This window comes from Abramis brama, assembly GCF_963993115.1.
Source record: "Abramis brama genome assembly, chromosome: 13".
Taxonomy (NCBI): Eukaryota; Metazoa; Chordata; class Actinopteri; order Cypriniformes; family Leuciscidae; genus Abramis; species Abramis brama.
In genome coordinates, this window is record NC_139975.1 from 2055162 (window position 1) to 2082348 (window position 27187).

Genomic DNA, 27187 nt, shown 5'->3' on the forward strand with positions numbered 1-27187 from the left:
ATTCCTGTTTGATGTTGTTGACACATTACAGTTGAAGGTTTTTACTGAGGGGATTTTAGATATCTCTTTTTATCACTGCATAAATTGGAAATTGCTGTCAACAGACAGAAATGAATAGATTTTTCATCGTTTTTATAGTTTTTTATAGCTGAAGTGGAGAAAGAAATCACTGCCTTTAAAGACATGTATTGTAATACGCAAATAGAAATAAACACTTAAAGTCCCCCTGTGGTGAAAATCCAGCTTTTAATGTTGTTTATGTGTCTATGTGGTGTTTTTAATCTGCTTTAAGACAAACCATGTGTAAATTCATAAGTCGACACCATTGCTGAGTATTTCCTCCTTAAAACTGCAGTGAACCAAAGACAGTCTCAAAAACACACTTTGAAATCGCTGGTGTTTCTGACGTCACAAACTACCTTGTAACCAATCAGATCAACGTGTGATCGTCAACCAGTGGATCTCTGAGCTGAGTGAGTGAGTGGAGGCGGGGCTCATTTGCATATTCATAGAGCCACGTATACTAAATGAGGCGAGGGTGTCGAGTTACATTCAAGATATTTTAAGACATGAAGAATTTTTTTTTTCAAGGAAAAAACATTTAAATATGTCATTTTAGTGATCAAAGATGAGTTTTAAGGGATAAAATGATTGACTACAGTGGGATTTGGAAGCAAAATTGCATGAAAAGACAATGGTTTTGCCTATAGTGTCTTGCCTTAAAGTAGATTTGACATTGGTAAAGTCCACATCCATGGTGCAAATCTGTTTTGCGGGCGTCGCTCTGGTGCTCGAGTCCCTCCTGCAATGCAAGCCTGTGGCTTCAAATCAGCATGAGCAACACCACAGTCATGATCGACTTCGAAAACACCACAAATCAAGAATGAATTTGCTTTGGCAGAAAAGCAGATATGTTTATTAAGCACTTTAATATGTCAGAAAATTCAGCTCAATATAATACAGGAAATTAAATTTCAAAATGTGAACATTTTCGATGTACACGGTCAGCTATTTACAATCAAACTTCTCTTTAAACGAACTCCAAGGCTCAGAACCAAAACAGCTGAACAAAAGGAGGAAAACAGATGGCTTGAGATTTCTGAATACTGTCCAGGGTTCATCTTCATCTTAAAAAGTGTCCTTGTCCCAGGCTTTAGTAAAGTGCCTTTCTGTAATTCTTCAGAGGACAAGCTTTCTGATGCAGTTACACCCAATATGGCCTTTCTCATGGCAAACAGATGTCTGAAATCCAGTCCACACCCGCCCGGTCCTCCCTCCCCCACAGAGACCTTGTTTCTATCCTTTCTGGGTTTTAACTTTGGCTTGAGGAGTATACATTTCAAAAACCCTATCCTGAAATCGCAATATTACTGTGGTTTGCTGCTTGGCATGAGTAAAAAGCACAATGACCTTTCACTGACCTTGTAATCAGAAGTCCCTGACATCGCCTGCACACACACGAAACTACCCTCGTTGCATTTTCTTCAGTTGCTGAGAACTCTGCATTTAGCACCAAACTCTGTAGTTAACGATACACGTCAGTTGTTTAAATATTCAATTATGTAAATAGAGGAAAACAAACAAACAAACAAACAAAGACAGGTCCCACAGGGACTAAATAATGAAGCATGGTAAAGCCAGAGTTACTCTTCCTTAAGGGCATCAATAATGCTACAAATATAATATAGCGTTAAAATGACGGAATAAGACGTTTGTGGTTTGGGCCTGTGAAAAAAAAATAATACAAAATAATTATAGCAGGCGACGCCAAAACATAGCACCATGATAATAGCAATACAGCACACATGGAAAAGGCTTTTTCTCCAAAATAAATATGTGCGAAGAGTAAACTAAGACTGGTTTCATAATTTTATGAGTGCACCGAATGACTAATGGAGACTTTTTAAGAGACTCAGACGTGAATATGACAGAACGTTTGTGATATTTGTCAGAGGAAACAACGTACTCCGGCGGCACATTGCTGTCAGTTGCACTTGTACAGGTCAAGACAAAACAAACAGAAACATTTACATTTCTTCTTTTAAAGTTAAAATAAACAAACAAAGCATTAAAAGGCAAAAAAAAAAAAAAACTTAAAAAAAAAAAACTAAATACAATTTAGATTTTTTTCAAAAAAGGAAAACAAAGGAAGAAAGTGCATCCACTGCCTATTAAATATTAATGCATTAAATTAAAAGCGTCTGTGTGCATCGTGGTCACCACAAGAAGGCTGGAGCATCGACAGGCACGAGTACTAGTTCGCATCACCGCTGGGCCACAATCCCCTCTTCAGTTCTTTCATTTTCCTTTCTTCTTGAGATGTTCCACAGAGAAATGCGAGAAATGGTTTCAGTTCTTTTGCGGATGAAAGCGTTCACTTTGGCACAGTCTCTTTCTGAATGACGAATAACGATTAAGACATCTGAAAAAGCATCAAAACTACCCAGGTCAGGATTTGAGAAGTTACTGTCAAGATTACAATAAATATATGAGTGGTTCTCAAACTTTTCTGGCCAAGTACCACCTTCGATCCAATCAAAGTGCCTAAGTACCACCCAAGTACGAATTTTTAGCAGAATAGACTGGGTTATTTATAATATATTCAATAACATTCAGCAATATTATTGATTTGACTGCACTGACATTATTGGATGAGAACTGAATTGAGCTCAAGTTCAACTGAACCGAATCAACACTGAAAGACTATCATTATTTTCCTGTTCATTACTGTAAAGCTGCTTTGAAACAATCTGTATTGCACAGCGTTACATAAATAAAGGTGATTTGACTTGCCGTACACAAACCATAGTTTGAGAACCACTAACATGCATAAATGAATAATTTTACTATGGTTAGAGGCCACATGATGTTTACAGAAGTTTATTTTAAAAAAAGATAAAAGCTTTACACTCTACATCATTTAAAAACATCACAATGCTATAAAAACTACAGAATTACAGCTTTATGTAAAAACACACTGTAAATCTACACAATTTAATAATACTGTGAATGCAAGTTTAATGTGCTTTAATGGCCAATTGACATGCAAAAACTCATTTTTTTAAAGTCATGTACTCACCATTTATAACGGCGTCTCTTTTTTGCAGTTTATCCCAGGGTCCGATCCTTCAATCTGGAGCTGTAAGGCTTGTTTCAGGCTTAATTCCGTCTCCCCTATTGGGTAATTGTCCAGTAGGTCCTGGTGGCCCCTGCTGGGAACGGTTCTGGGGACTGAAACTCTCCCGAGAAAAACCTGGTTTCCCTGCAGGTGGTATTTGGGGTTGGTCATAATGCCGTTCCTCTTCTTCTCTGCACAGCTCTGGGCCTGAATGTAAAACTGCTCCTGCGATTGGACAGAATCTACAGTGTTGGATCTGCCCACTATAATCTTGCACTGAGGATCTTTAACTGCAATGCTGGACACTGGCTTATTCAGCACAAGGCTTTTATCAAACTGAGTCAGCTCATACTCAAGAACCTGACCTTGCGAATAAGAACTATTCTTGCTTTTCTTCTTTTCACTCGATGTTCCCTTGTTCGAGCAGTTTTGGCCGTTCTTGGATGCTTTGGTGGACTTGAGGCCTGGCTTCACCTGGCTCCAGTCAAACTCGCTGGTTGGAGAGCCAGGCTGAGTGCCGACGGATCTCGTGGTTGAGGAGGGAGAAACGATGGATTGTCGACTACGACTGCGAGGCAGCGAATGCTGCTGGATCTGCTCAATGAAAGAAAGGGCATGGACGCTGTCAATGGGGACAGTTTGGGCTGTCGCAGTGGACGAGGTGGTCCTCAGCGAAGAGTTCTTTGAACTTTTGAGTGAGTTATTGGAGAGGGAGGACTTCTGCCGGTCCACTGTTGAGTCTGGAGACTCTGACGGTGAGCTGAAAGCATGAACAGGTCCGTTGGATTGTCCTCGCCCGGCATGAACATCACCAGCTCCCGTGCTTCCAGAGCTGCTAGACTTTATAGTGAGGGACTGGACTTTCCCTGCAACTGAAACTGGGATTTGTTGCTCCATAGTGTGGACCGGAGATGGGTTACAGCCATTGAGACTTGAGGCACCATATTTCTCCAAGAGTTTGATTATGGAACTGTGACCACCTTTGGCTGCCACTCTCATGGCTGTGCGTCCAAATTGATCAGCGTGATTAGGATCCGCACCATGTTCTAGAAGAATCTGAACCGCGTCAATGTGCCCCTCCTGAGCGGCGATTCCCAGAGCTGTCGCACCCTGGTTGCATGTGTGGTCTACAACAGTGCCGTTTTCAATCAAGATCTGAACAATCTTTATGTGACCCTGCCAAGCTGCCGACTGGAGAGCAGATCGTTTCTCGTTATCACATGAGTTTACATCTGCGTGGTAGTTGATTAGCAACCTCACCATCTCTACGTGGCCTTGCCAACACGACACATGCAAAGCCGTTCTCCCTTCCATATCGCTGGCCTCAACATTGGCGCCATTTTCGAGGAAGTACTCCGCCATTGCCAGCTGATTCTCAAGTGCAAGGATGTAAAGGGTTGGGCGACCGTCTGCATCCTTAAAGTCGATATCCGCCCCGTGGCTCAGCAACAACTCCACGATGTCTCTGTGTCCCTCTAGTGCTGCAACTCGGAGAGCATTTCTCCCATCATACCCTCTCTGGTCGATACATGACTTGTTCTCCACCAAGATATGTACACAATCGTAATGACCCTCTTGAGAAGACAGAATCAAAGGGATACGTCCATCGTTGTCAATCTCTATGCAGCGGGCACCTTGTTCAATGAGAGCATCACATACTTGTCTGTGTCCCTCAAAAGAAGCCATGTGTAATGGCGTCCAGCCTGCGTCGTCTCTGTGGTTTTCATCCAGTCCTCTGTCCAGCAGAGTTCGAACAACCTCTACGTTCCCCTGTGCAGATGCTATGCTAAGCACAGTCCTGCCTTCGCTGTCGATACTGTCCACTGCGGCACCCCAAAAAAGCAGAGTATTGACAACAGAAGCATGTCCCATAGACGCCGCAGCAAGCAAAGGTGTTCTCCCGTTGTTATCCGTATGATCGACATCCGCTCCTCCTTCTAGAAGCAGATCCACCACATCCACATGGCCTTCGTAGGCAGCCACTAGAAGTGGAGTCATGCAGTCTTTATCGCAGTGATCCACCTCGGCTCCCCGGTCGATCAGGAGGCTCACGACCGCGCCGTGGCCCTTACTTGCCGGCACGCAAAGAGCCGCGACCGAGAGCGCAGTCCTTCCATCAACATCCTCATGGTTTACCTCAGCCCCATGATCCAACAAATGCTCAACAATTTCTCTGTGGCCCATGTATGCGGCAGCGATCAGCGCTGTTCGTCCTTCATTATCCGCCTTGTTGACTTCGGCTCCATGCTGAAGAAGGTTGAGGACTATATCTTCGTGACCTCCCCAAGCGGCAGCTCTCAGGGCAGTTCTGCTGTCGGCGTCTGCGCAGTCCACTTTAGCTCCTGCATACAGGAGAGCAGACACAACTTCTGAGTGCCCTCCCCAAGCTGCAGACCTAAGAGCGGTCCAGCCATCATGATCCGTGTGATTAATGTTAGCGTCACACCCGATGAGACAGTTGACAACCTTGGTGTGGCCCTGTCTAGCAGACAGAGTAAGTGCAGTCTGTCCATGGTTGTCTGCCAACTCCATGTTGGCTCTTCTAGAGATAAGAAGGTTCACAACATCCAGATTCCCGCTGTACGCAGCATTGGCTAAAAGAGTTCTCCCGTTGGAGTCGGTCTGATTAACAGAAGCGCCGTTGTCTAGTAGAGTTCGAATAGAGTCCTCACGTTCCAAGGCCTGTTGCACAATGCATGAAGCATGGTCATCTTCGTTGCTAACGTGAGCCCCAGCTTTGACAAGTAGTTGAAGCACCTCCTGTTCTTTAGGGATGGAAGTGGACAGGGAGTCTTTAGCAGGGGTGCCATTCCACACCATCCAAAGGGCGAGATTAAAGGGCTCGATCTGCAGGTTAGAGTTGATCAGGTGGTAGGCAAACTCCTGCACCTCAAGAGGTTTAAGCTGCTTTGCTCTGCACGTGTAACTCATTGCCATCATTCTGTGTCCTTCGGCTGCATTGCAAAGGTATTTTTGTGTGCAGTGCTTAACATCCAGGAGCCATTCAGCAAAGCTGTAGTGAAACAAGATCTTAGTACTGCCAAGTCCATTAATAAGCAGCTTGGAGAGAATGTCCATCTTCTTCTGAAAGTCCTCCATCGTCAAACTCATGTTTTTAGTCCAAACTGCATGATAGAGCTCCCTGACAGTCAGCGGCCTGCAAGCAGCCAGAATAACGTTCAAGATAGCCTGGACTTTAGCAAACTGCTTTCTGACAAACAGTCTCTGGCAGAGCCAAAGGTAAAGTCCATTCAGTGTTCCCGGGATGTCTCGAATTTCCCGCAGCATGATGAAGTTCTCAACCACTCCGTCAAGAACGCGCTCAAGGTACAAGAAGCAGCCGCTGCTCTTGATGTGGAGCTGGTTGAGCATCTCCGCGGTCTCCTTCGTGAGGTGCTGGCGTAGCGCCTCCTCCTGGTCTAGCCGGTGGAGGATGTATTGCTGCACATCTTTTACGATGTAGGCCTTTCGCAGGTCATCTAGGCTGATCTTTCGGAATCCTACAGAGAGGACAGAGACAAAGGGCGATTAGTTTGGCTTGAAGTCTGTACATTGCTAGTTGTCACATTTGATCACGGTGAGGTTTAAACATAAATGACTCAGTTAGATGATCGCTGTAGATTGCTTTGAGTATCAGCCTGAGAACTTGACATACATTGTGGATCAAGTAATAGCAGAATTTTAGAAAACTGGGTCACAACTTTTCATATTTGATCTGGTGAGGTCAAATGACCTCGGGGTACGATTGTGTATTTGTATTTATTTATTTACGAGTTGCTGATATGTCATTTACTTGAGATGGTTTTAACCAGACCTCAGTAGTAATTTCGTTCCAGATCATGTACCATGTTTTTGGAATCACAATAAAATCCTTGAATCCTTAAAAGGTATATGTTAAAAAATAGAGTTTGAATACCCGTTTTGGCTCCTAAGTTGCAGAATATATACAAATAAACGAGATAAAAGACCTTCAGAAGCTCCCACAAGACAATACAAATTTTTAATTATTCATCCTGTTTACAAAAGTATCCATTCGCTTGGTTCCTAGTGTGTCTTCTTGAGCATCAATAAATGTTTGCATCAATTGTAAAAAAAAAAATGTGTCCCTCATTAGTCCTTAATGTGAAATGCTCAAATATGTAGAAAACCAAAGGAACATGCATGAGGATTTTTTTAAAGAATAGTGGGCAGCTTCACTACTCAGGACAAAGCAGCGGATCACAACTATGACAAAACATACAAACAGTCATTGATCCACACCATCAAAAAAAATAAAAATAACAAGATGATGTTTATGTCAGTTCAGCTATTATTTTGCCTTGTGGAATATATGTAAATATCTGTTAGGCTATGTCAAATAGCTTCATCAGGCCAATACTAAATATAAAACAAAATGCATTTTTTTTAAATGGAAAACATCTTGCAGATACCACAAGAGGAATGCAAACTTTCTTCACACACACACACACACACACACACACACACACACACACACATTCATCATCTTGCAAAATATACAAAACTAAAGGCCAGAAGTGACAGATAAAGGCACTTTTCCTGCAGAAAAGATGAGTGGAATTTGCTTTGTTTTCTCTAGAAAATAAAACAAGAAGTGTAATGATTCCTGTGGCAGAACTAGGTCACATCTGCAACTTCACACAGTTTGAGGCCCGCAACAAGAGTTGCACGTAAACTGTAAAGAGATTTTGCAGAATAAAACAAGGCAGAACTTAAGAGTTTTACAAACAAGCTCTTATGCCAACAGATGTCAACAGCTCAGGCATTCTGCTTCAGATAAGTGCAAATTCCATAGTTTTATCTGGGTCGGCATGCCTGTTTAACAAGGGCCCGAAGGGCAGATCAAGAATTGTATGCAAAGTTTTTATTTACAGTTCCCATGGACTCAAGAGGTCAAAGGAAAAGGAAAAAACATGAACTCCTCTAAGGTCGTTCACATACGTCTTAGCCCTACTGGTGGGAGAGCAGCTAAACATTTTTTTCCATGTAATTTGATTGGTCGCTCACTCATGCAATCTATACGAGTCTATTTTCTATGGGAAAGAGGATAAAACAGGCCTTCCTCCTCTCTGAAAGGAGTGTGTTTACAACAAGTAAATACAATATACTTCAAGTCAAGCCCTAGAAAAGTGTTTCAGACAAACCAGCAACACACACACACAAAAAACAGAATACAGATTACATCTTTCCTGGCCAGTCCCTTAGTGTTTGAAAAGTTCACAAAACCGCTTTGAATGAGATTATATAACGTCCATCTTTCTGAAAGGGCTCAGGAGTTATTTTCTTTGTCTTTGGTGCTTAAGGCCCGAGGCTGCCGTCAACAGCTGAGGTTTCCCAAATAAAACCTGTGTGAAATTTAAACCGGAGCCTGAATGACAACAGAGGCACACCTGTGGACATTCATCCCGCCTTCCATGCCATCCTTTCTTCTTCATCTCCTTCATACCATTGACTTTCAATATCCAGTTATTAAATAACATTTAGATCCAGTTTACCTTTTACAATAACAGGGCTAGTCAAAAGCATGCAGGTTACAACCCATGTTCCCGCTCTGAGCCCCGGCCCGGCTGAGGTTTGTTCTAGTCATTAGTGGACTAACTGACCCAGACCTTCACCATGCCATTATAAACACACAACCGTCTCCAAGCCTTGAGCTCGTGCGACTCCAGATGAAGGAAATAGAAAGGCTGGAAGAGGAAGGGGCCTTGTATGGGGACTAAAAGTGGGGCAGTGGAATAGATGACCCAAATATGTTATTTGGCCAGCGGGCCTGCATGTAACTAACTCGTCTATATAAGTAGGTTGTTGGGTTTGGAAAACTGCCACCAGTTAAAGAGTTCACAGGGTTTAGAATACAGATAACAAATTACTGTCTATCTAGTAAATACTGGAGTCATTTCAAGAGTTCAGAACATACTCAAGATTTAGCCTCGTTTTGTCTTCTAAAAATGTTTTATAGCACCTCTATCTTTATGTTTTCAGCATCCCACCAAACACATGCACACGGCGGGAGGTCGAGAGAAGCCCTGCGCTGTCAGATCGGGCACCGGATCCTGGTTTCCACAGAAGAAAAGGTGGTTCTGCGACAGATTCTTCTTATTATTTACTATTAATACTTCATACAATCAATACAATAATACAATAATAATACACAATTCGGCTTGATACACCATCTCATGATACACTAATCTCACAATACTTTGAACAAAATTGAGTTAAAATGGACTTAAAATTATTTATATGGTAAACAGTTAACAAAAAGTACTGACCAATGAAATCAGGATTGGACTTGAACAGGCTCTGATTTGGGTTTCCATGTACAGGGCAATGGTGACAGGAATAGAAATATTAATTGTTCAGCTTAGGTAAAAATATTGAAAAATGGAAAAAAAAAATGGAAGCTCAAATGTGTGACCTTCTGGGTTTCTTAATTTTGGGGTGAAATATGTTCAAAATATATTGCAATACTAAAATGCAACAATATGTAGTGCCATGATATATTGTTACACCGCTAATTAAGAACTTGTAACTAAATATAGCCTGAAAACAACCAAGCAAATGTACAGTAGTAAAAGGGAACATATAAAATGCATTACAAGTAATAAACAAAAAATGTTTCTCTTTTTCTCAGTTTTATAGTGCGGCTAATGCAGATCTATTTGAACATATCAGATGTTTTGTCCTGTCATAATACATTAACTTTACATAATAAAAGCACTGAGTGCATTTATCCCTTCACACAGAGTTCAGAGTGTTTTGTCCCCTGTGGACGGCCGGTCAGAAGCTCTCCAACACCTGCTGATGAACAGACACGCTGCTGTTATATTCACACCGAGGCTCGGGAGATGCTGCAGGCGCTTAGAGACGAAACTGGATCTTCAAGCATTAATGAATTCATCAATCATACGACAGAACCACAGACAGGTGTGCTTACATAAGGAGTGGCCATTGTGAGCAGCACTTGGGTGTGTGAACCGTCATATGCACATAATAGAGCGACAGCACGAATTCCCGGAGGAAATCAAATCAGGGTTCGGACATTACAATCAGAGATCTCTTATAAAAAAATATCTTAGTTATCTTTAAAATTCTAAAAAAGATAAATAGATAAACAAAAATAAAACAAAATGGTACAAATAAAGTGCAACACAAACAATGACTGCGGTAACTTTAACCACTGAAAGGATACTATGACAAAGATATCGCTTTCCTTATTAAAACTGTTTTTTTTCTCCCATGAATATATGATTGACCTGAAGAATGAAAGATGTATCATACTTGTATATTTATACGAGCAATATCACACGCATAGCCATGCGAAATGGCTCTTGTTAGATAAACACTAATTTCACATATATTGTCTTTCAATAATTCAAGCCTTTTCATAAATATGGCTGTTTTCAAGGGTTTTCCAGGACTTACATTTCAAAACCTCAAATTCAAGCACTTTAATCACTTTAAGCACCTTGTATGAACCCTGTCAAACGAGATCAACGGTTCCACATCGTCTGCATTGAGATCAAACTCTTGCTGAAGTCTCCAGCTTCTCAGATGTTTCTCCAGGGAAACAAAAAAAAAACCTCTTTAATCTCATATAAATTTCAATAATGTCTCAAATTATGCTCTAAAGATATTGTTTTTATTCTCCTGAAGCATGTTAGGAGAAACATCACTGACACCGTTACAAAGTTCATCAACTTTGAAACAAATGCAATATTTAGTTGTAACGCAGCTCTACAGAAGACAGTGGTGTCATTCTCCAGCTCATATCAATGCTGATTCAATTTAGTTCAATAACAATGTTGCAAAGTTAAGAGTCATTATTCAGCTGAATCCAGTTAAAATGTCGTTCTAATTTGAAACTGTCAGTGCAGTTAAATCAATAATAACACATGTCTTTTAGACCCTGAAGAGTTTATGCTTCATCTGTAAACTGCATTAAATAAAGTACAGCCGACAGGAAGAGTCAACATTATCAGCAAATGCATCAGATTATCATTAGATCAGTCAATGATCAAACCGATCATCAGTTGAGAGGACGTTTCTGAGATCATCTGGGGTCGATTTGGCCTTTCCAGTGCGTGGTGACCGTCAGATGTTAAACCCTAAACCCCACGCACATGTGTCTCTTGATTACGCTCTGTACATGCGGTGAGGTTTCTGCATGAATGAAACACCGCTCGCCCTCGATCGCCCCACACGAGCTCGTCTGCTGCGCCGCGTTTGTAATTATGTGAGTTGAGCTCTTCCCAAAAGAGAGCAAAGTTTCCTAAAAATACACTTGAATCAGCAAACTTCCCGAACACAAGCAATTCAAAGATCAAGTGTGTGTGTGTTCTGATCCAAATGCAGTGTTTCAGCAGTGAGTGTGTGTTTGGTGTGTGTCGAGTCAGAGGAGAGAGAGAGAGAGAGAGAGAGAGAGAGAGAGAGAGAGAGAGAGAGAGAGAGAGAGAGAGAGAGAGAGAGAGAGAGAGAGAGGGGGGGGAGGGAGAGAGAGAGAGAGAGAGAGAGAGAACTAAAATCATTATGTACAAACATTAAATCATGTCTGGACATGTTCTCTGCTGCAGATGAGATGAAAGACTGTTGCTCTATTGTTGAACTGGATGCAATAGTATGATATCATAGATATTAGTTTACTTAAAAGTGCCCCATTAAGCTACTTTAAAGGCTACTGATGATGTTTTGGCGTCTCCTACAACAGGTTCACATTCATCCAAGGTCAAAATCAGCTCTTTTCTCTGTGTCTGAAACGCTTCAGTCTCTCTAAGCCCCGCCTCTCTGAGAGCTGCTCTGCTCTGATTGGTCAGAAAGCAAACGCTCATTATTATATCTGAATCTCAGCTCTTGATCTCAGTGATACGAACAGTAACGATGGCGTGGGTTTTACCGTATCAATCTCAGAAAACAGCGTCTTCTCCACACGAACAACACGAACCAAACTCTTCCAGTCTCAGATACACTACAGTGTTTGAGGGCGGAGCTAAGAGACGCTGCTCAGCCAATCAAGACCACAGGCTGGCATTATGCTAATTAGTTATAAACCTACATAGAAAGTGAGACTGAATTACTGACGACTCATTTCAGTTCAGAATCGATTCTTTCTTTTGGGAGACAAATACATTTATCTGCATCTTTTACATTCACTAATAATTTTCATATTACACACTATATGAAAAAGCATAATGGGTCACTTTAACTTTACTTATTCTACACAATTTCTCATTGCATGATTTTACTGTTGGGTGTTCAACACAAGTGAAGCTCTATCGTCAGCAATAAAGAAGACACTGTCAAATTATTATATATTTTTAATTATTATAAGATAATGAAGAAATAATTGATAAAGCAATGTCTTTAGTGTTGTACAACAGTAGACAAAGTTTCCATAGCTTAAGTTTAATTTTTCACATTAACATTCAAGCATTTGCATCCATTTGATCAGTTCATGTATTCTCTGGGAATCGAATCCACAACCCAGGGCTGAACGATACGGCCAAAATTCATATCACGATATATATTTCTTAATTTTGGTTGATACAATATAATTCTGATATTGATATGAACAATATAAAAGCCACAAAAAAAAACTGCCAAGAACGCCCACAACGGATGTGAGCCCTACAAACTTCTGAAAAATGAATTTGCCAAGTCATGAAACCTCCTCCTATAAAACTATATAACATTTTAGAAATAAAAATGGTACAAATACATTAATGTTCATCTTTTATTTGAATAAACTTACCGTTTAATCTCCACTTTATTAATTTTAATATCTTTAACTCTGAACAATAACATATGCTGATTATATTATTCTTATAGATTGAAACAAAAGTGCTTCAGCCAGGATAAACAATATAAAAAGTGCTGCCGAAAACAGAAAAAAGAGATCAGCCAATCAGGAGACAGGATTCTCCTCTGTGCGATGACAGCTCAAGGTACGGGATGTTTGCAGGAAAGACAGCGACACACACACTTCCTGATCTTTCAGTCAGTGTGAAGCAGGAGCTCAAATGAAATTTATATTTTCAGTGCATGAATTATTGTGCAACTTTTCTCATTTGCTCTAATAATGCGGGAAACTCCTGCAAACATACAAGACTTTCGCTCGTTTCAGGATATTTTACCGAATTGTCACTTGCCTTAATATTGCGCGCTGTGAACTGATCAGCACACAGAATATGAAGAACACGAAACGCCTCAGGAGTCAGCTGTCAAAAACAGGCCTAAACCAGCACAAACACACACAAACCAGCACAAACACACACAAACCAGGACAAAAACACACACAAACCAGCACAAAAACACACAAACCAGCACAAAAACACACACAAACCAGCACAAAAACACACAAACCAGCACAAACCAGCACAAACACACACAAACACACACAAACCAGCACAAAAACATACAAAACAGCACATAAACACACAAACCAGCACAAAAACACACACAAACAGCACAAAAACACACACAAACAGCACAAAAACACACACAAACCAGCACATAAACACACACCAGCACAAAAACACACACAAACCAAACCAGCACATAAACACACAAACCAGCACAAAAACACACACAAACCAGCACAAAAACACACACAAACCAGCACAAAAACACACAAAACAGCACAAACACACACAAACCAGCACAAACACACACAAACCAGCACAAACACACACACAGCAATCGACAAAACCACAGAAAATAGACATTATTTTTTGTCAACATCGCACAACCCTACTTCAAACTCGTTTAAACCGGCAGCAGTGCAACTCATATGATGGTTCTGCACTATTTCCCACAGATTAACCTTTGACCCCCGAGCCCCATCACCATGGGAACAGCACAGAGGTCACAGAGGTCAGCCCCTCACACCCAAACACTGCTAACGGTCAAATGTGTTAATGAGTGTGTGTGTGCATGTCAAAAGTGCAGGTGCATCTCTAGCGCTGACTCTGAACATCTCAATATGTGTTAGCCAATCACGTCAGAGACGGTTGACTCTCTAGAGACACGCTTCATTCATTCATTTATTAAGATGGATTGTATTTATTTGTTTACCATGCTACATATGACATGATCTAGGCTATACATATGTTTTGTTTGTTTTATTTTATTAAAGTCCCTGTAAAGTCAAAATTAAGTATGTGTTCTGAGTTTGTCACACCACAGAAAAATGTGTTATTAGCCACCCAGCCAAATTTGAATGATAAAAAAAAGCCGGCAAGTACATAAAATAAGCTATCATTGGTGGGCACGCACTGCCGACGAAGGCACCAGTTGTCGGCGCGACGGGAGGATGAAGGCCGAGGCGGGAGATAACGTTAGTCGGTTCGGCCCCATTCACCAGTAACAGCGGATTATCAGTGAATCCCAGTTGTCTCCGACGAAAGTTTATAAAACTATCCCGTGTAAAATGACCACTACAGAGGCGGGTTTTGGCGGTGATCCTCAGCTCTCCATCAAGGTGGCTCTTCACAAAATGAATCCACCTCTTGTTGATATGACAGTTTTTCGGAAATTAAAATAAGGACACCGATTTGTTTTGTACGTGATCGCATCCAGCTCAGGGGCTCCAGTGCGTCATCAAGTAGGGGCGTGTCCAGGAGCTCAGGGGCTCCAGTGCGTCATCAAGTAGGGGCGTGTCCAGGAGCTCAGGGGCTCCAGTGCGTCATCAAGTAGGGGCGTGTCCAGGAGCTCAGGGGCTCCAGTGCGTCATCAAGTAGGGGCGTGTCCAGGAGCTCAGGGGCTCCAGTGCGTCATCAAGTAGGGGCGTGTCCAGGAGCTCAGGGGCTCCAGTGCGTCATCAAGTAGGGGCGTGTCCAGGAGCTCAGGGGCTCCAGTGCGTCATCAAGTAGGGGCGTGTCCAGGAGCTCAGGGGCTCCAGTGCGTCATCAAGTAGGGGCGTGTCCAGGAGCTCAGGGGCTCCAGTGCGTCATCAAGTAGGGGCGTGTTCAGGAGCTCAGGGGCTCCAGTGCGTCATCAAGTAGGGGCGTGTCCAGGAGCTCAGGGGCTCCAGTGCGTCATCAAGTAGGGGCGTGTCCAGGAGCTCAGGGGCTCCAGTGCGTCATCAAGTAGGGGCGTGTCCAGGAGCTCAGGGGCTCCAGTGCGTCATCAAGTAGGGGCGTGTCCAGGAGCTCAGGGGCTCCAGTGCGTCATCAAGTAGGGGCGTGTCCAGGAGCTCAGGGGCTCCAGTGCGTCATCAAGTAGGGGCGTGTTCAGGAGCTCAGGGGCTCCAGTGCGTCATCAAGTAGGGGCGTGTCCAGGAGCTCAGGGGCTCCAGTGCGTCATCAAGTAGGGGCGTGTCCAGGAGCTCAGGGGCTCCAGTGCGTCATCAAGTAGGGGCGTGTCCAGGAGCTCAGGGGCTCCAGTGCGTCATCAAGTAGGGGCGTGTCCAGGAGCTCAGGGGCTCCAGTGCGTCATCAAGTAGGGGCGTGTCCAGGAGCTCAGCGGCTTCAGTGCGTCATCAAGTAGGGGCGTGTCCAGGAGCTCAGGGGCTCCAGTGCGTCATCAAGTAGGGGCGTGTCCAGGAGCTCAGGGGCTCCAGTGCGTCATCAAGTAGGGGCGTGTCCAGGAGCTCAGGGGCTTCAGTGCGTCATCAAGTAGGGGCGTGTCCAGGAGCTCAGGGGCTCCAGTGCGTCATCAAGTAGGGGCGTGTCCAGGAGCTCAGGGGCTCCAGTGCGTCATCAAGTAGGGGCGTGTCCAGGAGCTCAGGGGCTGCAGTGCGTCATCAAGTAGGGGCGTGTCCAGGAGCTCAGCGGCTCCAGTGCGTCATCAAGTAGGGGCGTGTCCAGGAGCTCAGGGGCTCCAGTGCGTCATCAAGTAGGGGCGTGTCCAGGAGCTCAGGGGCTCCAGTGCGTCATCAAGTAGGGGCGTGTCCAGGAGCTCAGCGGCTTCAGTGCGTCATCAAGTAGGGGCGTGTCCAGGAGCTCAGGGGCTCCAGTGCGTCATCAAGTAGGGGCGTGTCCAGGAGCTCAGGGGCTCCAGTGCGTCATCAAGTAGGGGCGTGTCCAGGAGCTCAGGGGCTTCAGTGCGTCATCAAGTAGGGGCGTGTCCAGGAGCTCAGGGGCTCCAGTGCGTCATCAAGTAGGGGCGTGTCCAGGAGCTCAGGGGCTCCAGTGCGTCATCAAGTAGGGGCGTGTCCAGGAGCTCAGGGGCTGCAGTGCGTCATCAAGTAGGGGCGTGTCCAGGAGCTCAGCGGCTCCAGTGCGTCATCAAGTAGGGGCGTGTCCAGGAGCTCAGGGGCTTCAGTGCGTCATCAAGTAGGGGCGTGTCCAGGAGCTCAGGGGCTTCAGTGCGTCATCGAGTGGTGAAAAACTGTTTAACGGTCTAACTCCACAATTCAGTACTTCACAGTTCACAGTCTTTGTAATATGATTTAGCAATACATTTCTAACATTTATAATGTTTAAAAAAAATATTTTTTTTGAATTGCCTTTACAGGGACTTTAATGCTTTTGCAACATTGTGATACACAGTCATGCTAATAAAGCTCATTTGAAATTTAAAATCTGCCGATTTCATCCAGGAAGTAGTTCTGATTGGATACGCTGTGATGTTTCTAGCTAAAATTAACAGTCTTACATTAGTGGACGATAGCATAATGTGCACAATAAGAGCATGAACGTTTCTTCAGAAAATGAAGAGTTTTGCTGCGATGCTGGTGTTCATACTCTGTGGTTTAATGCGTCTGATTTTAATGCTGAACACGAACCACTTCAGGCTTTCAGTTGATCTTCTGGTCTGAGGTCAGTGTTTACTGGTCACTGATGTTTACTGTGTGCCGCCCCACACACACACACACACACACACACACACACACACACACACACACACACACACACACACGGACAGAGTGTATTTTTACTACCGTTTGACCTGGATTCTGAAATCCTCCCACCTGTTCCTGTGCTAACACACACACACACACACACACACTCCTGTTCACAAATATAACAAACAAGAAAACCCTCACATGATGTCACAGTATCTCAGCATCACAAACACAAAGCAACGTGAACTGACTGAATATCACAACACTAATATGTGCTTGTGTAATTATATAGCTTGTGGTTTGCAAACATTATGAACGCATAGCATATGACAACGTGCTCTATAAAATCATGCAACTTTCAAAACTCAAAACCACAGAACAAAAAAAAAAGAGCAAAACTTTACTGAAACAAAACTGCAAAAACGTCTCATCCGGAAATCTGACATCACAACCTTCAGCACATTAACATTTAATTATATAATAATGAGCCACATTTATGCATCAATGCCACATTTAAATATCCCAATGTCCACAAACACACTGCAGACTGTCAGTTCACCTTTTAGTGCGTAATCCTGTTCTCTACACACAGTTTAGTTGTAGTGCCATGCCAGATTCTAGATTTATTTTCATGGCAAAATATTTTATATTGATATAATATAAAAAAATATATATCAAAAACAAAAAACTTATATATAAATCTCTTTCTAAAAAAGAATAAAATCCCACAAAAGTATAAAAATGTACAAAAAAAGTGAAGAAACGTCAGAGTGAGAAAGTCACAGGACAGATTTAACAAACTCTGTCAATGAGGGATTTTGTTTCAGACGGTTATGAGACAGAATCCATACGGCCAAAACAAGCAGCAGCGTTTATCTGTCCTCACACACACACACACACACACACACACACACACTGTCTTTCTGCTCATTAGAAATATTCACACACATCTGGAGCTGATTTCCTGCTGGAGGCGCTGAGAAACTCATCCAGTCTGAACACACACAACTGCACTTTCCTTCAGAGCACTGGGACATATTATTATTATTAAAATTTACACATTACAAGATTGTATTTAGGGATGCACAGAAATTAAAATTCTGGATGCACTTGGTCGGAAACCAAAACTGAAAATAACTTTTTTTAAATAATTATATATTTTTTTATATTTATATTTAAATGCAATAATTTTACTGAATCGGAATTTAAAAAAAAAAAATATATATATATATATATATATATATATATATATATATATATATATATATTTTTATAGTAACACAACAGTTGGACAGAAAATATAGCCCTATATTAAAATAATATTAAATATCATTATATCAATATCACCTTTTGTCTCTTTGGGCCAAAAACCGAAAATGCCATTTTTTTTGCCAAATTTCAGTGCATCCCTAATTGTATTTGTCCTGAAAAACAAAGTAACCCATTATGTTACATTTTTAAGGAAAGTACCACACAGGACTGGGTGGAAAATATAAATATCTTGATTTTAATCAATTCTCATTTTGATGAGCCGATATTGATTCATAAATCCCAAGAATCGAACTTTTAGTCTGTGCAGTTTTCAGAAGTTCTCTAAACATTATTTGTAGCTCCTGCCAAACAATAATCACAATAACTGCTGTGCTTTGATACTTTTGATTTGAAACACATCTCAGCTTTTGAAGCGATCATCTCTTCCTCTTCACTACTAGTTACAGCAGCAAATAAACATGATGAACATCAGAAGGAACGTTTTAAAGATACAGAATCACTTCCTGAAATCAATCATGTCTCGCATAATCGATCAATCAGCGTTTCAACCGCAGACAGACGTCAGTAATAAAAGGAACAGCTGAATAAAAGCGCGGTCACCTGTGAAGAGTTTGGTGATGTGTTTGTTCTGCCGGCGCGCGGAGCAGATTAGCAGGAGCCACGGCGGGAACAGCTCGTGATGGGCCGCCAGAAGCTCAGCGATGTTCTCGGATGTTTTCTGCTCTCGGTCTCGGGTCAGACAGCCCTCGTCCACCGAGTCCACCAGCACCAGCAGAGCCTGAGCAGGAGCCTTGCAGCTCAGCAGCGGCAGCAACACACACCTGACACACACACACACACACAGGTGAACATGCAATTCATCTGACATTTCAGCAAAATATTCATCAAATATTCTCTGTAACATTTAATGTTGTTTAAGTAACATTTTTAAACACAAAACATGCACATTTACAAAGCAGTTTAAAAGTCTCAGCAAGTCATTTGTCGGTTCAGTTGTGGAAAACTAAATTCTGTGTTTTCAAGTTTTAATTGATCTGGATTCCGTTTTAATGGTTCAATAAAAATGTAATAAAGAAAAAGTATATCTAATCAATTGAATTCATACAACTATTACATTTTTATAAAACTTTATTAAATTATTAAGCACTTTGCATTTCAATTTTAACAATAATAAGACCCTATGAAATGTTTTATTAATTCAGAAAGTTTGCTTTAATTTTTCAGAATTCTGTTTTTAATGATTAAATACAAATTTATTATCGAAAACAAAACTAACAATTTACACAATCTTTTAAAATGCTGTCAAATTTAACTGTGCAAACAAATTTGTGCTGCACTACAAAAGTTTACAGCTTAAATCATAACATGGATGAAAAAAATTGTGTGAAATTAATAATAATAAAAATAAAAATAAAACTTTATTACTTCTGCTTTACTATAGTAATATGTAATTTCTGTCACAATTTCTCCAAGTTAAACCGAACTTTTATTTTGGCGGGTTGCAGTGAGATCTTTGATTTAGTTTTCTCAGATGAAATGCTGAAATGTTGAATATTCACAGACATGTCGCCATTTGATTGACAAACCCTACGTTTGATTTATTCAAAATCTGCCTAATCCCGTGATTCCTTCAGTTCAATCCCTCATCTTGACTGTATTCTGCGATTCCGCCTGTGTTTTCTGCCAAGCCACAGGATAAGTAGTGAGTGTGTGAGGGCACAACACTGTTCTTTGAATAATCAGACAGGAGTGCGTTTCCCAAAAGCAACTTCTGTCGTTCCCAACAAAGATCAATGAAACTTCTGACCAAAAGTTGCTTCTGGGAAACATCAAAGCTTGCGATTACACAGCGTCTGTTTCCAGCGAGCGCGCACTGACAGCTGTGTGTCCACAGCACACAAGAAGCACTTTAAACCCATTTAAATACATCGAGTTTAATTATAAACGGGATGATCTGTGCAGTTTGAGGAGAAGCACAGACTCTCTTCCATCAGCTTTCAGTCTGTCCACTCAATTCCAGTCCATTTCTGTCGTCATATCACACAAAGTCCAGTTTTGTTTGCTTTAAATGTGTGTGTGATCTCATCCGTCTCTAAACCATAATCATCATCATTCTAATATCTGACCGAGCGCTCGAGACGACACGAGTCTGAATGTGAGTCTCACTGTGAACCGCGATCTCCACCCACGTCACACACACTAACAGAGTGTGTTTGTGCATGAGTGTGTGTGGGTGCATGGCCTGAAATCTCCCAGAATGCACTACAGCAGAGAAATATAAGCAGACTGTCATTGCATCAGTGACACACATCATCAACAAATAGTAATTAAGCTTGTCATTATACCAAACTCTTATAAACAAAACCTCACAGGTTTCATAATCCTCTATGAACACAAGATAATAACTAAAACCTACAGCGACTATACGCATATCGAGCTTTACCTGCACATATAGAGTTTATCAGTTTACATCACTACACACACGTGATGTCATATAATACAGCGAATCTCAACTGCGTGATTGTTCATTTAGTCACAAAATGTAACTAGCCTTTATTATTATTGCACAACTGTAATCTGCTAAATGTGACTATAAGGCATAAGATATTAAGATGGTCAAACATATTAAACATAATCATGATTTTCTGTAAAGCTGCTTTGAAATGATCTGTGTTGTGAAATGCACTATGCAAATAAAACTGACTTGACAACTAATACAGTCTAATGCTAATATTAGATACAGTCTAATGCTAATATTAGGTACAGTCTAATGCAAACTAATACTGGCATGTGCTAATGTGTGCATATCCAAAACACAAACTTGTGAATCATAAACCGATGCCTGCATAAAAATACACTGATTAAATCAAATCCAAACTAGCACAGCAACCCCGCAGTGTTCACGCATCATAATCAATGACATGATTGCTCACGAAGGCACAACGAGCCCTGACATCAGCAGCTGTTCAGAGGAAGAGTGTGTGTGTTTGTGTGTGTGTGTGTCCTGTGTAAATGATGTCTGAAGCATCGAGTAAAACTGCTGAGTCATCTCTCAGAGACCGAGATCCGCACGGTCATCCTTCATCAGCTCAAGCCCTCGACACACTCTACACACACACTCTACACACACTCACTGTCCTGGTGTAAACCAGCCGATTCAGGTTCCAGACCAGCGTTCGGTCCAAACTGACCCATCTGATCTGATCTGTGTGTGTGTGTGTGTGTGTGTGTGTGTGAGTGTGAGTGAGCGTGTGAGTGTGAGTGTTGCAGCGTGTGTGTGAGTGAGTGAGTGTGTGTGTGTTGCAGCGTGTGTGTGAGTGAGTGAGTGAGTGAGTGTGTGTGTGTGTGTGTGTTGCAGCGTGTGTGAGAGTGTGTGTGTGTGTGAGAGTGTGTGTGAGAGAGTGAGTGAGCGCGTGAGTGTTGCAGCGTGTGTGTGAGCGAGTGAGTGTGTGTGTGTGTGAGTGAGCGAGTGTGTTGCAGCGTGTGTGTGCACTGTGTGAGCGTTTGTGTGAGTGAGCGAGTGTATGTGTGTGTGTGTGTGTGAGCGAGTGAGTGTGTGTGTGTGTGTGAGTGAGCGAGTGTGTTGCAGCGTGTGTGTGCACTGTGTGAGCGTTTGTGTGTGAGTGAGCGAGTGTATGTGTGTGTGTGAGCGAGTGAGTGTGTGTGTGTGTGAGTGAGCGAGTGTGTTGCAGCGTGTGTGTGCACTGTGTGAGCGTTTGTGTGCGAGTGAGCGAGTGTATGTGTGTGTGTGTGTGTGAGCGAATGAGTGTGTGTGTGTGTGTGCGAGTGTGTTGCAGTGTGTGTGAGCAAGCAAGTGTGTGAGCGAGTGAGTGAGCGAGTGTGTGTGTGTGTGTGAGCGAGTGTGTGTGTGTGATCATTACAGCACCAGATCCTCAGAGGCTGAAACTGCATAAAAACAATCCGCTGTCTCTAAACGACCCGAACTCAACATCACACTAAAAGAGAGTGTGTGCAACAGTTCTACTTCTATCGTTTATTTTTTCAGTAATTACAACATCATTATAATAGAGAGCCGTCAGTCTTCATAGTGTTACCAGCATAATAATCTCTACACTGCACACACTAGCATTCAAACATTCAGAGTCATAAATCAATACTTTTATTCAGCAAGGACGCGTTAAATTGATCAAAAGTGACAGTAAAGACATTTATAATGTCACAAAAGATTCTATTTCTGATAAATGCTGTTCTTTTGAACTTTCTATTCATCAAAGAATCCTGAAAAATAAAAAGTATCAGTTTCCAACATTGATAATCATAAATGTTTCTTGATCATCAAATCATCATATTAGAGTGATTTGTGAAGGATCATGTGACACTGAAGACTGGAGTAATGATGCTGAATATTCAGCTTTGATCACAGGAATAAATTACACTTTACTATATATTCACATAGAAAACAGATGATTTACATTATAATAATATTTCATAATTTTACTGTATTTTTGATCAAATAAATGCAGCCTTGCTGAGCAGAAGAGACTCTTTCAGAAACATTCTCATGATCAGAATGAACTGATACTGAATAAATCAAACGCTGACTCATAAATCAGACTCAACTTGAGCTGTCAATCATATTCAGCAGAACTGTAGAGTTCACAGAGTTCAGGCGAGACCTTCACTCGGTCACATCAACACACGTGACCAAACACACGAGTTCACACACACTCCCTCTCCTTCTCTCTCACACACACACACACACACACACACACACACACACACACACACACTCTCTCTCTCTCTCTCTCTTTCTCTCTCTCTCTCTCTCTCTCACACACACACACACACACACAGAACCTGAAAATCTAAAAACACTGTTTATTTCAATCGTATCTTTGTTCAGTTGCATCTATTTGTTGCGATTGCTAACTTTTTAATTAGTTCTTTTTTAATCACTGAGTGTTTATTGTCTTTAATAATGCTTTAAGTTTACATTAGTTGGGCTAGTTGTTCTTCTATGGTATTTTTAAACCACAGGCAAACGTCCCTTGTGTAAGTGATATTCAGATACAATTAAATGTTTTGCAATAAGAATAAATGTGAATGAGATCCAATTTATTTATTTTTTTACCTCATTGGAATTGAAATTAGGAATCGGAATCGTTAAAACAAGCGATACCCAACCCCACTGCTTTATACTCCAAAAGTCAAAAGATAAAGTCGTAACTGTATTTTTCCTCTTCCTTCTGTGTATCTGTATTGTATAAAGCACTATATTAATAAACGTGATCTGACAGATTATGTCGTCACCTTTATTTATATAGACCTTTTCACAATACAGAAGCTTTACAGAGATAACAGGAAAATAATGCAACAAAGTTTGTTTCCAGAAGAAAATAGCGTCAGTCCAGCTTAAGCAAGTTCAGTGATGGCTCAATTTTGTTGTAAAAAAGTTATTAATTTAGTTCATTTATATATATATATAGCCGCTCATCGTCCAGTTCAGTTCTCATATAATGCTGTCAATGCAGGAGATCAATAATATTGTGGAATATTAAATTAAATGTCCCCAAAAGCCAACTTGGACATTTAATGTGTTCCTCACCTCTTGAACGTCTCAGCCGGGTTCCTCTCACATTCTCCCGGTTGCAGTGCGCTCTGGACCGCCGGTTCCCTCACTTTCTCCTCGTAATCCGGGACGAGTCCGGACCGGCGTATCTGCGCCACCAGTCCGCGAACGAACCCGCTCACACACAGCGTGTCCGAGTCCTCGGGCCGGCAGAAGTGGAAGCCCAGACAGTGCTGGTGAAGCCCGCGGTGAACAGAACCGGGCCACAGTAACTCCGTACACAGAGCCGTCTTCCCGCTCCCGGGTCCGCCGACCAGCAGGACCCCCCACGACCCGCTCTTCCCCGGCCCGCTGACGGGCTCCAGCGGTTCTGAGGACCCCGGGGCGCTGAGGCTGTGGGTTTTCTCCTGAAGGCAGTGCTGGATCTTGTGGAAGACCCACTCGCGGCAGTAGAAGCGCTTGCCCTGCAACAGGCTGGTCTGGGCCATGATCCGAGTCCGGCGGGTCGAGATGGACTGATGGTTCAGGTTGTTCTGGGCATGTTCTCAAACCCTGCGAGGGCGTCTGCGTAGACACCCGTCCTTCATCATGATGATGAGTTTGAGTGAGCGTTCAGAACTGGACCCTGAAGATAGCGGTGTTGAGTGTTGCGGGCGGTTCAGACCCAATAGAGCGAAGTCTCCATCAAATCTGTCTAAGACAGTTCATCATAGTGCTGATGAAACACCCTGAAACAAACACAGTCAATCGGTTTACTTTCGTAACACGTTTTTAAGTGAACAATCAGCTCAAACATGATGCTAGCAACACCATGGGTTTGAGTCCCAAAAGAACACATGAACTTATAAAATGTATAAGCTTTGGATAAAGCATCAGCCGAATGTATTAATGTATATAAACAATTAAAGTCCCCCTGTAGTCAATCATTTTATCCCTTAAAATCATTTTTAATCACCAAAATTACATATTTAAATGTTTTTTTTCTTCATGCCGTAAAATATCTTGAATGTAACCCGACACCCTTGCCTCATTTAGTATACGCGGTTCTATGAATATGCAAATGAGCCCCGCCTCCACTCACTCACTCAACTCCAGATCCACTGGTTGACGATCACACGTTGATCTGATTGGTTACAAGGTAGTTTGTGACGTCAGAAACACCAGCGATTTCAAAGCGTGTTTTTGAGACTGTCTTTGGTTCACTGCAGTTTTAAGGAGGAAATACTCAGCAATGGAGTCGACTTATGAATTTACACATGGTTTGTCTTAAAGCGTATTAAAAACACCACATAGACACACAAACAACATTAAAAGCTGGATTTTCACCACAGGGGGACTTTAATTAATTTTTTTTATAACTTTCTCCAGTCCAACTTCATCAGTCCACAATCATACTTCACATTTTATCAACCAATAAATCATGGATAAAATCCATCCAGCAACCACTGAGCAAAGCTGACTTTAAACCTATGATTTAGCACACATTTTTATCTAAAGCAACACGAAAGAGTGAACAGAGCAACAATATTCGTAATATTCAAGATTCATCACATTCACATGCCTCAAGCATTCTGGCCAACATTCAAAAGAGCAACGAACCACTGAAACATGCAAATATTGAGCCAACTCAAACAGTGAGGGATCAAACTCGTGAATCAGCAGAATTTTTAGGAATATCAAGGATGACTTGGAATACAGCTAGTACATTTGATGTCCTACATCATAACATAATATGATGCCCCAAAGATGTTATTGATTCACAAAGACACTATGATGGCCCAAAAATGCTGACTAGGTTTGACACACAGCCAGAGTCCTGTAATAGAAAACAAATCAAGACTGTCGCCAAATAATAAAACCAACAAAACCTAAATCACCAGCTAAAATAAATCATAAAAGAGAAGTGAAATGTTTTAGCCTTCATTATGAAGACAGTAGCTATTCTGTATTTACACACGTGACCTCTAAGGAATCCAAAAGTAATCCGATTACATTACTTTCATATCGTGGTGTTTAGATTACGTTACAAAATACTTTTTTGTGAAGTAATTTCCTGTAATACGGAATACATTTTAAAGTAACCCTCCAATCTCTTGTAAATCACAAGGGTTTTACTGTGGTAGAATAATTATACTGTAGTCGCTATTGTTTTTAACGGAAACTTTGGTCACCATAGTAAATGGCTGTCAGAGCCAAACCGAACGATCTTTAAACGCCCATCAAAACAAACCCGTTCAGAACCGGACAGAAACCAGCTATCTAACGTTACAGTAACGGGTCACACACACACACCAAACCCGAGCTCCGCCCGTCCCGGGTGACAAAGACTCTGAACACACACACACACACATTACACGGGTCCCAGTCTCCCTCCATTAGACATTGATTTTCTTATTTAAAAACATTCGGTTGAATAGCGTCGGTTATTTTAACGGCTATTCTGACTGAAACTGCCCGCTGACTGTCTAAACGCGAGCGACGCGACGCATCAAACAACAGAACGCTCCTGTCGGCACGGCAAGCGTCGCGTTGTTCATGATGGGAGCGTTCTAATTTGTCGCGTCGCGTCACTCGCGTTCAGTGCAGACGCGGTGACTCTGAGTGGAACTTCGGATAAATATCTAATAAATATCTCACCTTTAGCGCGTAGGTCCTCTCAGAGATCATATCTCATCCACATATGAACACTCTTATACCGGTTTTCTGTCGTTATTTCCAATCCCGAGTCTTCCGTTCACATTTTCCACTCGGGTTGTGTGTCGGTTTGTTCTGTTGAGCTCCTCCCGCAAACCGACACTCGCGAGCACGAGACTCCGCCCATTGGTCGTGACGCATGCGCAAAGGATGATGGGAGATGTAGTCCTGTTAAAAATATATTTATAAACACGTATAATAACTTGGTGAAACATTACAATAAGGTTCATTTTTTAACATTAGTTACTGTATTAACTAACATGAACTAACCATGAGCAATACATTTGTTACTGTATTTGTTCATCTTTGTTAACGTTAGTTAATAAATAAATACAGCTGTTCATAGTTTGTTCATGTTAGTTAAAGGTGCTGTATGTAACTTTTCTGCTAAAATGCTTTCTCCTTTTTTTATTGCCTGTGTGTGAAGGGGTTGTAATCTCACATTAAAATGATCCACTTTGCGGGTTTTGCTATTACCTCGGAAAGCAAGTATTCTTATTTGTATGTGAAGGTGCCGGGTCGGATTTACCGCAAAATCCAGTGACGTGACCTGCACGCGCGCTCCCGAGCCTCTCGCCTCGTCTAGCCTACTGACTTTGCACTCAACAGCGACGACACTGCAACTTATGACATGGACTTATGACTTATGCAACTTCAAACAAGTGGTGCTTGCAGTGGCAAAATTCGGCACGGTTGATAGGGTTCCATACTTATCATGGTACAAGCATGGAGCAATTGTCAAGCTGATAAAAGTAGCCTATTATTGTAACGTTGC

At 42.0% G+C, this 27187-nt stretch overlaps 1 protein-coding gene across 1 annotated transcript; it reads right to left on the reverse strand.

Annotated features, from left to right (window-relative positions):
• Nucleotides 1–888: 888 nt before the first annotated feature.
• Nucleotides 889–26525, reverse strand: ankrd50 (ankyrin repeat domain 50). The gene is made up of 5 exons (XM_084133022.1): nucleotides 26356–26525; nucleotides 23755–24446; nucleotides 18789–19009; nucleotides 3080–6618; nucleotides 889–2422 (listed from the first exon to the last, which is right to left on the reverse strand). Exons 2-4 carry the CDS (start codon nucleotides 24204–24206, stop codon nucleotides 3083–3085), a joined length of 4209 nt encoding a protein of 1402 aa, XP_083989148.1. The 5' UTR covers nucleotides 24207–24446; nucleotides 26356–26525; the 3' UTR covers nucleotides 889–2422; nucleotides 3080–3082.
• Between the last annotated feature and the right edge of the window lie 662 nt (nucleotides 26526–27187).

What these genes read in the sequence shown, in the direction of transcription:
- ankrd50 (XM_084133022.1), bottom strand. Translation starts at nt 24,206, where the DNA reads ATGGCCCAGACCAGCCTGTTGCAGGGCAAGCGCTTCTACTGCCGCGAG. An exon ending in CCGGCTGAGACGTTCAAGAG is followed by an intron (nt 19,010 to 23,754) that starts GTGAGGAACACA and finishes TGTGTGTGTCAG; the next exon opens with GTGTGTGTTGCTGCCGCTGC. An exon ending in CATCACCAAACTCTTCACAG is followed by an intron (nt 6,619 to 18,788) that starts GTGACCGCGCTT and finishes TCCTCTCTGTAG; the next exon opens with GATTCCGAAAGATCAGCCTA.